This window comes from Pteropus vampyrus, unplaced genomic scaffold (genome assembly GCF_000151845.1).
Source record: "Pteropus vampyrus isolate Shadow unplaced genomic scaffold, Pvam_2.0 Scaffold133, whole genome shotgun sequence".
NCBI lineage: Eukaryota > Metazoa > Chordata > Mammalia > Chiroptera > Pteropodidae > Pteropus > Pteropus vampyrus.
The window spans coordinates 3,585,415-3,596,719 of NW_011888914.1; the positions used below are offsets into that span (position 1 = coordinate 3,585,415).

The following is an 11,305-nucleotide window of genomic DNA, read 5'->3' on the forward strand; positions in this document are numbered from 1 at the left end:
ATTCTTGAGCTTTTATTTCATTCGATCAGGGCTTTCTGCTGTGTTTTACTTTTCATTGCCATCCCTTGGATGTTTTTATATACTGGGTTGTATGAATACAGGTCCAAGAAGCTCAGTCCTGAGAGGATCATCTATTATTATATACTCTATCCTTGACTATAATAAATAATTTACTTGGAGTTTAGTAACTCGAGTTCATATCTAACTTCTATGGAATCCTTTGTTAATTCAGATGACTTTGGTCTTATCCAGTATCAAGAATCCATGAGTTTTGTCCTTTTGTGCTATTCTGATACTTCCAAGAACCAGCTGGACAAGGCTCTTCTCCATGAAAGGGAGCTGATCTAGCCGCTCAACTCGGGGGGAGGAATGAGGTGGAAGAGAGCATTAACTAGCGTCCAGCTGCCTCAGGCCTTCACCATCCTGCTTCCTCAATCTATACTAATAAGCTGGTAGGACAAGGGGGATCTTTCTAGTCTCCCAAAACAGTCAAAAAACTAAGGCCCTTCCCTGAATGGCTAACTACAGTAGAGCAATTAAGATCTCAGTTTCTTCCATACTAATCCTCACCATCACTGTAGAGAATCCCATTCCTACAAGCTGTTTCTGTTTGTTTCTGGCTTCCATTTATCTTTTCTGCCTCTGGCCTTGCAGAGAGCTCACTCCTATAGTATTCCACCTTCATCAGCTAGATGGTCAATAAGCAGGACTTCTCCCAGACCTCTATAAGGTGGTCTTTCACTTCCTCTTCATGGGAAGCAGCCAGTAAAGGGGCTGACTGGAAGAGACCAGTCCTGTACATCTCTCCATCTCAGTGGGAGAAGAAGGAAATCAGGTTTATAATATGCAAGAAGTGGTCCCACCAATTCATGTCATACTGTTTCAGGCTAGTGTGCTTCCCAAAGTTACTTGATCCTAAGAATTATCTAGGGTGCTTAAAAATGCAAATTCTTACCTCTACCCCAGTCTTCTTGAATCAGACTCTCTGGGCAGAGATCTGGGAATGTGTATTTAAATAAGCATCTTAGGCAATTCTTATAATTTGGGAGACATTGTTTGGCCTGTGGTTATTAAAAGGGATGGGGGCGGGGGGAAGATGGGGGAAGACTAGGATTGGAGTCACCTGGGGGAGCTTTTATCATTTCTCCATTCTGTAAATACACCACACACACACACACACACGCACACACACACACACACGCACCTCAAGTGTTAGTGTCTCTTCAACTCAATTATGTAGCTTTTAAAATTTATATTACTTAATTTATAATTTATGGATATAAATTAAAGTTTATTTGAACTATTATATTGGATATTTAAATACTTATTCACATTTAATGTCACAAATTAAGCTTTTTCCTCAAATCATATCATTCAAATTCTTCACAGGCATCTGCTATAGCAGGGTCTTTATTCACATTGGAACAACATTTTGAATCATCTAACAGTTCCTTTGCAGTTATTTAAGATAGAATATATTTTAAATTGAATAGGATGCTGTCAGTGGAGATTTTACTGAGTCTCAAGAATCTCCCTCCCCTTTGCATATTCACAGTCTTCACAAATGATTACTTCTTGTACTCCTCTTTTCAGTGACATTTTTAAAAGCCAATTGATAATCATCTCCAATGCTTGTTCTCCAAGGTCATACACTCAGGAATAATAAATGTCTTCGCCTTTCCCCCTGATTTTGTTAGGTGACCCTTATAAGATAGAAAACTGCCATTGCTTAAAGTCCTTTCAAGACGTTGTCATCCCGGAAAGTATTTTATTCAAAAAAGACAAAGTAAAGACAAAAATATGAGGCAACTCTTTTTTTGAAGAATGATATATTTGGTTTCTATATACATGCTCTCTATTCTGGCATATCTGGTATATATTTCCATTTAAGAACATCTGACTGAAAACCAGCTTCAACTTCCGGGGAAGTCAGACTGGCTCAGCTATTTTCTCACAACATGCTAGAAGAAAGATGGAGTGTGGCATACCTGCACCTTTTGACTATTCTGTGCTAAAAGAATACATTGTAGGGAAGGCCAGGACTGCTTTTTAGAAGCTGGTGAGTTGGTTATAATTCGAAGTTTGACTATAATTGTAAAGTGGATTTTAATGGGAAGCAGCAGTAGTTTGTTCTAAAGACGTTAATATTGCCAAAATGCCCTGTGGCTGCAGAATTACTCTAAGAAGTTCCATAATTCATGTGTACGCTAAGCATTGTCTGTAGACTGACGAATGTTTCACATACCTGTGAACAACTTTTTTTTTTTTTGAAGTTTGTGGATGCTGTAGTGGTAAATAAAATACAAATTTGTTTAAAAGTTTCGAATTCGTAGTAATTCTTGTCATTTTGCACTTTTCCTTTGCAATGAATACAAACAGAAACTACTTTGAATATAGGGACCAGTTCTAAGCTATTCAGGCCAGTCTACAGGTGGATAAATTTCATCAGTCAGCAAGTGGCTAAAAAGAGTCCAGAGAATGACAAACTGGGGTGACTGGATATGGGGACACAAAAAAAGGCAGAGCCAGAGTAGCAGAAGGACAGTACCCAAAAGAGCTATTAGGAGAGGACTCAAATGAAGGAAAGTAGAAGACACAGCTGTGTCAGAGCTATCTGCTGGCATATCATGAAGTACCTTTTCTTTCACCCATGAACAACAGTTTCATCTTAGTTGCAGGTGTTTCCTTTAGAGCCAGATTTAGAACATGAAATATCTCTTTTGTCAAATTCACCAGTTCATCAGAACTAAAGAGCAAGGAATATGATGAATATTGTAATTTTTGTTGCTAATTTTAAATCACCTTTATTTCAAAAAAAAAAAAAATGTAATCCATGCAAATAAAGCAAAAGCATATACAAAGCAGGTTTCTTTTTCCTCATCCCTCATATCAAGAGCCGTAATTTTGGGGGAGATGTCAGATAATTCAAAGCTATGGTAACAGATTGGGTCTCCAAGAAAAGATGTAATTTTTAAGAAAGCCACAGTAAAAACGATTTTAATAATGTTGCAAATAACTATATACAACTGCATTTAGAAAATGCTTCTTTACTAATGAGGAAAACCTTTTAAAATGAGGCACAAGTTATCTGGTGGAAGATACATACTAAAACTAGTATTGTAAATATTCCACTGGGTTTCAAATATATTCACTTGATATCTCTCCATAATAGTTCCTTCTAAAATACAGTGTTAGAAAAGTGTTAAAATAGAATGAGCAGGAAGACATATCTTGAACACAGAAACTGAGATGGAAAAAATGAAGTCAATTTTTCTATTGGGCCTCAGTTGGCCACCAGATGGTGGTAGGCAAAAGCATAGCTATTAGACCTGCAATGCAGTAAAATTGGACACGCGAAACAAAGAACTCCCTGTCTGACATTTTTGTTAAGGTAACCACAGTTTAAACTCGTGTCAGTGATAATGACCAATATCTACCACTAACACCAGCTTCATCCCTATGGGAAAATTATTCTCATTTTTCTTAACTATTCCAAAGGAGAAATCCTGGGGAAAAAAACAATGGAAAAAATTATGGCAAGTGGGGTTTTTTTTAATGAAAAATCAAAAACTCATAAATTATTCAAAGGAATTAATAAAATGTTTACAATAAAGTCCATCTATGGCTTTCTAAGCTGTTTATTTTTAATTATACTCTAGCAAGACATTGATGTAAAATTAGTCAATTTATTCTATCAGTCTAAGCGATAATAGCACCGCTACTTGCAAAACAAGTGATCCAATGGGAACAGATATTGCCAAAGTGGAGTCATTTATGTCAAGGGAATTAAAATGGAGCTGGAAGGCCATGAAGAAGTTTGCCTTATACACGGTCCGCCCAGCATGTTTCTCCATAAACTTTTGAGCTTCTCAGCCATGCCTGGACACTCTTTCTCACCATGACAGATCATCAACATTCTTTACTTTGAAGGAGCCAACCCTTTTTGCCAACCAGTGCTCTTTTTTGCATGTTAAACTCAATCAATCTCAATTAACCTAACCAGAATCCTTCATTTACATAAAGAGGGCCAGATTGAAGAGAACAACATGTAACCTGAGCTTTTATAAACCCTGCCTTAGTTTGTTTTAGTTTAAGCCTCTTTATTGTTTTACATTTGTTAGCTGATGGCAGATTTTTAGTCTAAAAAGTTTATACAATGGAATTTCAACTCTGTTCAAATACCTATGCTTTATAAATAAAGGCTCAAGGTAAATACACTAAAATGCTCATCACGATCATTTCTGAGTAGGAGGAGGATTATGGGAGACTTGCATTTTGTTCACATTCCAAATACTGAACAATGATCATGTATTTTGTGATGAAGAAAAAAATTTGAAAATTAAGAAAAGTTTTAAATGCTGAAAAATAAATATCTTAAAGTGTGTAGTCCAATAATAACTCTGAGGTTCTAGGAAACATACCCCTGTTTTCAAATGGAGGGGGAAAAGGCCTTGCATGACACAGGCAACCTGATTCCCTTTTAGCATAGCGAAAACAATCCAGGTTTCAGAGTCAGAAGACCTGGACTTAAATCTGGGTTCTTCAGTTTCTAGATACGTAGCCTTGAATAAGTCAATGGAACTTTAAGAACTTCTAAAATGAATTTCAATGTATTCAAATCACATTAAGACATAAATGAGAATCTAGAAAAATTTCCTTTCATCATTATAAAAAAAAATGCTAGAATAGGAACTTGCAATATAGTTGAAAAAACTGAGAATTTAAGTAAATTGAGTTTTCTGAGATCTCAATTGTCTTCATCTGTAAAATGGGTATAACTAAATTGGATATAAATGAGAACTCTAATGTCATAACTTATGGCCCAACATTTGGATTTTTGCAGCTTGAGCTCTGAAGCTGCTTACAAGGCATAACTTTGCCCTTTTGGGCTCTGAAACTGCCTGCAGAGCAAGCAGCTCCTCTATACTGATTGTACTGTTTAATAAATCGTACCCCCTGTGCAGTTTGTAAGCAACACCCCCTTGTACTGGAGCTGCTGGACCAAAAACCTCTGTCCTGTGAAGCTGAACCAAAACTTAAATGCTTTATCATGTTACCTATTGTACATATCATTGAAAGTTCAGTTGCCCCCACCAATCGGAAAAGGATGGACATAAATTCATAATGTTTCCCTAGCAACCTTCTCCTTTTAAAAACCCTGTTCTCCCCCTGACCCAGTAGGTCTTTGGTTCTTAACAAGGACTACGTTCTTTGATTTGCGAATCATTTATGAATAAAACTCTCTTTTAATATCTTTTGGAATTTGCTAATAATAATCGGTGCCATTGCCAAGGCTGTTGTGAAGAATTAGTGAGTTGATGTATATGTAGCGGAGGAAAATTTCTTGGACCATCAGGGTTCTTTTGGTTGGTCTAATAATCAAATAGACATCAGACAGAATAGCAAGAGAAGATAACTGAATTTAATATATACATATATATGGAAACCCCCTATCAGAGTCCCAATATGCATGAGAGCTTCAGAGACAGAGAAAATTAGTGTATGACATTTTGAGCTAAGGTGCCTTGGGGCTTCAGGAAGTCACTGCAGGGAGAGCACACGTTCAGTAATTATTAGTTTGCCCTTCCATATATATAGGTTAAAAGAGGTTATTTCTGAGAATCTATTATGGGCAAGGCCCCTAATTCAAGTTCTTCTAGGTAGTCAAGGGAGGGGCAGAAGTTTCTCTTGAGCCCAAAGCTAAAATCGCCTTTAGCTCAAAACAATCCATATACTACAGAGGCACATCTTGGGGTGACTTGTTCTGAACCCCCATATATGTCAAGTGCCCAATACAGGGCTCAATACATAGTAGATGCTCAAAAACTACAGGCAAGGCTTTGCTCCAGGATGCAAATGGTGATGAGAGAAGGACCTGTACTGCAAAGGGCTTCTGGTTACCATCTAAGGAAAAAAGGAACTTATAGGTCAAAGATTATGGTTCTAAAATGTTTATTTAAAATTTGGAAACATTTAAAACTTCACCTCTTGTTCCTTTGGTTATCTCCTGAGTCTGCTTTTTAAGGGGAAAAAAAAACCCTTAAAATGAAAAGTTTTCTTTACAAGTACCAAATGTAAAACAAAAATTATCCCAAATTTGATCTGGGATAGAACCCTTTTGCCTAATATAAATATTCCTCATAAAATATAAGCAATTTTTGGATACACGATGTTTTGGAGACAATATCTCCCCTCCCCCAAGCTGTCAGTCAAGAATCAAGTGATCTTTAAATAGAATTACTCTTCTTTTGCATCTAAATACTTTTTTTCCCCCCCTTCTGTGACTGTCTCTGTTGAGAGAAATCTTTGAACTGGCTTGCCAGAGGTCTTTACTCTTGCAGTAAGATTGTAATAAACTTTAGCATGTGCCCATAACTAAATTGTCAGAATAGATTTTGTTTTTAGCTAAGGAAGGAGAGGTTAATAATTCCTACTAAGCCAGTCTTGTGGGGAGAAGAGCCCTACAAGAAGAGCAGACTAGGGGGTGGTGGTTTCTAAAAGAAAGAAAAGCAAAATGTCCCCATCTCTATGGAAAGAAGGAAAAGAAAGTTCCAGAGGACTATTGTATCCAGAGGTTGACTGATGGACCTGGAAGCTGAATAACCAAAGGCTTCCTAGTGCTTTCAGCACCGTTTCCTCAGTTGTCAGAGGCTTGTGATAATAGTACCTGCTTCATAAGCCTATTATGAGGCCATTGCACAAACGAGTCTTTGGCAGAGAGGGTGTCAAGAATCAGACAATTTGAAGATTCAACACAAAGAATTGTTATTAAAAAAAAAAAGATTCAACTGCGTACATTTAAAGATCGAATTGGCATTATTCAATGATTTGTGAATTGAATCATTCTCAAATGATTCCTATCTAGTAAATAGAAAAGAGGTCCGCAAGCTGCGGAAAAAGGAAGATTTTTATAGATAGTGGGAAAAGGAAATTTCTAGCAGAGTGGCTAGTTTTAATATAAGAAAGAGGCATGAGAATAACACAAATTGACTAAATATTAAACTGGGTTGTACTCAGAGCGTGCTACACGCTGCTAGACACAGGAATCTGGCTGATCAGCATACAGCCAGACCACGGGGAACCTACAGGAAGATTCATGCTGAGATTGCTAACAATTACTTCCCCATGTTTTAATGCTGAATACTCATACTCTGAAAGGAAAACATATAAACCCAGTTCCTCAGACATCTCTCTGAGGGCTCTCAGCAGGTGTAGGACTTGAGTCTTTACTTGAGGTTCGCCCTTTCCTGCATCAGTTTCAGGTTTAGGTCATCTTCCTTTGGGGGATGGAAGGGGTCTTTGAAGATTACTTTACTAGTGCTGACCAGGAAATTCCAGAATGACCAGTTAAGATTACATTCCTGGGAGAGGCTAAAACTCCAATTCCATTAGGTATCAAGTTTTGGTTTGCTGAAGTGGGGCTTAGCACAAGTGATTCCATTTGGGGCCTATTGCTTATTTTTTAACAGAATGAATGAATGAAACAGCACACTGGGATTTGGTTTCACTTGCCTATTTCCGCCAATCAGATAATCAGTTTACTTTTCAGAAAACAACTCTGGAATGGTTTAAAAGACACCATCTAATTTTATTTTAGCTACCCTCCACTTCCTCTCTCACCTTCAATTTCACTCGTTACAAAGAGTTGCTGGTAAAATTCAGATACCAAAAAGTCAATTCACTTTGGATTTAGATTCTTAATTTTAACAATAGAAAATGTAAGGGAGAAAAAAAATTCCCTCTATCCTTTTGAGTTCTTGGCTTAAGAGAAAAATGATCATGAGTTTATTAATACGTATATCACATGTATATATGGGTTATATCCAGGGAAACCAACTCCCTGAGATGGCCCAAGTCGCCACCTAATACAGTACTATCATCTGCTAAAGACAAAAGGAAGATGGTGGGGGTGGGGGAAGGTTAGATATGGGAGGTTACAAGAAAATCGGGTAAACAAGGGTAAAGTTTGTTTTGCAGATTTGTCAGTGTCTTCTCCATTTAAGATTCTTTGTGATTTAGTCAACTTTCCCTTCCAGGTAACCTACGGAGACACAAATATAGGTTTCTTTTACAAATGTAAATTTCCCTTACAAAAGTGTAACTTTACTGTTTTCAGAGATTCTCCTCTGCCTGCTGTTTCTCAAAATAATCAGCTCAAAATAATCCTTAGGCCAGAGGCATATATTGGGGTGGCATGTTCTGCCACTCTTCAAAAAGTTTTCTATCTTTAGATAACAAAATAAAACTTGCCCAACCTGATTAACCCTCTTCACCCCACCTAGAATTCCTTCCTTCTCTCTTCATCCTCCCCACCATCCCAATCTCTCCCTCTTTTCCTAAATCCTGGTCCCCCTTTTTAAGTCTTCAGAACCCATAGTTCTCTTTTTCTCGATTCCATTCTTTTCACGATAAACCATAAAGCGTGTCCTTTGAGGTTAAACCTTTCATATTTGTATGCTTTCCCCCCAATTCAATGTAATTCCCTTAGTTTTATTTTTTGACAAGTTTTAATTTTTTTAACCCCCACAATGCTGACAAGTTCTTGCACCTAAGCACTCTACCTGAAAAAAAAATTGTTATAATAAAAATCTTACTCAACTTCCTTATAGCTGGAATTTCTTTTCCCGACTTAACTTTTTCCACCCCAAACAGCTACTGGATCTAAACAAAGCACTTCGCGGACACGGCGGGGCAGCGCGCGGGCAGCCGGACTGCAGGCAGCTCTGCAGCCAGAGCCCCAGGCCACGCTCTGGCCCTCGAGAGCCGGGGGTCCGGGCCCCAGGCCGCAGCGGGTAGGGCCGGGCCGCTTCCGGCCGCGCCGTTCCTCGGTCGAAGCCGCGAGCGCCTGGGGACCCCGGATGGGCCTGGCGGAAGGCCGGCCTCCGGGGGGCCGGGGCGAGGGGAAGACGAGGGCGCCGCCCGCTGTTGCACACCCCGGAACTGGCTTCATGGGCCGGGCGGCGGCAGCCCAGTGACCGGCGGCCGCGCGTACGGACCGCCACGAAGCGACTGCCACGTCAGGCCAACTTCACAAAACCCGGGCGAGGGCGCTGACGCAGGCCCGGTGGCCCGGCGGGGTTGGGCCCGCGGCCAATCCACGAGGCCGACCTCCAGCCCGGGCGCCCGCTTCAGCGACGCCCCGGCCGGCGCTGGCGCCTGCCCGGCCCCCTCAGGGAGGCGGGGGAACAGCAGAGAAGGCGGCGCCATCGCGAAGCCCGCGCCTCGCCCGTACCCTCGCCACCCAGTCCTCAGTCCGGCCCCGGGCTGGGCGGCGTCTGCGGGAGTCTCCTCGGCCTGGCCCAGTCGGCCCGAGCCGCGCCGAGACCCGGGCACCGGCGGCGCGGAGAGGAGGCGGCGGCGGGCAGGGAGGTCGGAGCCGGGCCGGCGACCAGACATGGAGACCCGCTACAACCTGAAGAGTCCGGGTGAGCAGGGCTGGAGGCGCTGGGCAGCGCCGTCAGAATGGACCGGAGTGACGCCGGGCTCCGGGGCCCGGGGCTGCGGTCCCCTCACCACTCGCGGCTTCGCTCCCGGTTTCGCGGTCTACGCGAGACCGCCGCCTGCCGGGGTGGTGCAGGCCGCAGGGCAGGGCGGCCGGAGGGGCACCGGCTGCCAAGCCCAGGGACTGGCGGCGCCTCGCAGCACCCGGACTCTCCCCTCATCTGCGTCGTGAGAGCTGAATTAAAAGCGCATCCCCGGGAACAGGTGATGTCCGTGCTAATAGTTAGCAGCCCCTCTCCGGACTGCATCCTGAACACCGTCGTTATCCCTTCTCTGAAGCTGCCACTGGACTTTTATTAGCTGTTTGAGTCGCTCGCATTTGAGGATTTAGTAGTTTAAATATCCTATTTGCAGCATTTGGGGCGAATAGAATTGCAGACATAAAGGAAATGTTCTGTACTAAACTGATTAACCAAAGAGCTAAGGAAACTAGTTGAGCCGTGTACTTTCGAGCTAACCATGATGTTTTGCCATACTGACTAATATGATATATATCCATATTCAGTCATCAAGACTTCTTTTATTATATTTAATGCTCCTGCTTCATTCACAGAAGCGGCCCAATTACTAGCCTCAAATTCTTTTCTGGTGCATTAGAAAGATGCAAGGAAAGTAATCGGCTCTCTCAGATCAAGGCAGGCTTGAAATGAATCACTGGGTTCTATATATGATATTTATTCTATCTGTACCTTGATAAGTTTGTCAGAAGGGAGAAATTTCACACTTCAGCGATAAATGGTAATCCTAAAGTAATAGCGATGGTTTGACCAACTCTTGCTGTTGCTTTTTTTTCCTTCCAAAAAAGCAGCTTCTCAGTAGTAATCAGCAAGATTCACATCCTTATGGAAAGAGTTCACATTGTGAATCTTTGATTTTTTTTCTTTAATACTTAGGAATATGCAAAGACTCTAGAAAAGCCGGTGATATTGATTGAACACAGTTTGTTAACTTGAGTGCTGTCAGGCTAAGAAATGTTCTTAGTGGACCAAGTATGTAGAATTGGTCATAAAATTTTGACTCTTCCAAAAATACATTTATACAATTCAATTTAATTGGGTTCACGACTTTCTCCCTCCAGCCCATCTCTTAAGAACACCAGGGAAAAAAAACTAAAGAGGGAGAAGGGAAAGCTTAATTTTAAGGTTAAACAGTAGAATGGTTAAATTATTTAGATTGTGGTAGATTTAAATAAAACTGGGTAAAAATCTAAAGTGACTCCATGGTCACATGGTACCAAGTTCCTTAGGGTACCCGAGGTACTTAGTGAAATGTCTAGAGGTAATGCAAATGTAAGAAATAGTACAATTTGGAAAGGAAATTGTTGTCAGAGGACATTACTCAATTTTATAGGTTGTCATACCCGAGATTATGATAAACCTTTAATATTCTCCAGAATTTTATACATTTCCAAAGTATATGACCTACTGCAGGCAGGCTGAGCTTTAGTCAACATGCTTCTAGCTGTGTAATAAATTGCTTACTCCTTTTGGTTTCATTTCCTCAGAGGTGTTCCTGTTCTAAAACAATTTTTTTTTAATTTTTTTTTTTTTTTGGTTATTGTGTGGCTCATTTGGTGTTCATGGAGAAGGTGAATTAAATGAGATATGGCACTTACTGAAAATGCTAGGAAGCATAGTGAAAATGCTTCTTTCCTTTGTTTTATTCTCAGTCCTGTGATATTTTGAGAGTAATGTATATGTGAAAGGAAGTAAAAACACTGCACAATGTGAGATATAACCCTTTTTCTCTGTATCTCATGTGGAGTTGTCTTAGAGGTATGGATGGGAGAATTAAGACAATACAG

General features: G+C 40.7%; 1 protein-coding gene and 1 long non-coding RNA gene across 2 annotated transcripts in view; one reads left to right on the plus strand and one right to left on the minus strand.

Moving 5' to 3' along the window:
• Positions 1-6,854: 6,854 nt before the first annotated feature.
• Positions 6,855-8,807, minus strand: LOC111744336. The gene is made up of 2 exons (XR_002782112.1): positions 8,600-8,807; positions 6,855-8,041 (listed from the first exon to the last, which is right to left on the minus strand). It is a non-coding gene; the product is annotated as an uncharacterized LOC111744336 (long non-coding RNA).
• A 108-nt stretch (positions 8,808-8,915) lies between these two features.
• The window catches only part of UBE2J1 (ubiquitin conjugating enzyme E2 J1), a 29,342-nt gene continuing 26,952 nt past the window's right edge, over positions 8,916-11,305 (plus strand). The window contains exon 1 of the mRNA XM_011367359.2: positions 8,916-9,425. Coding sequence (XP_011365661.1) covers positions 9,395-9,425 — 31 coding nt within the window. The 5' untranslated portion in view covers positions 8,916-9,394. The remainder of the gene's footprint in view (positions 9,426-11,305) is intronic.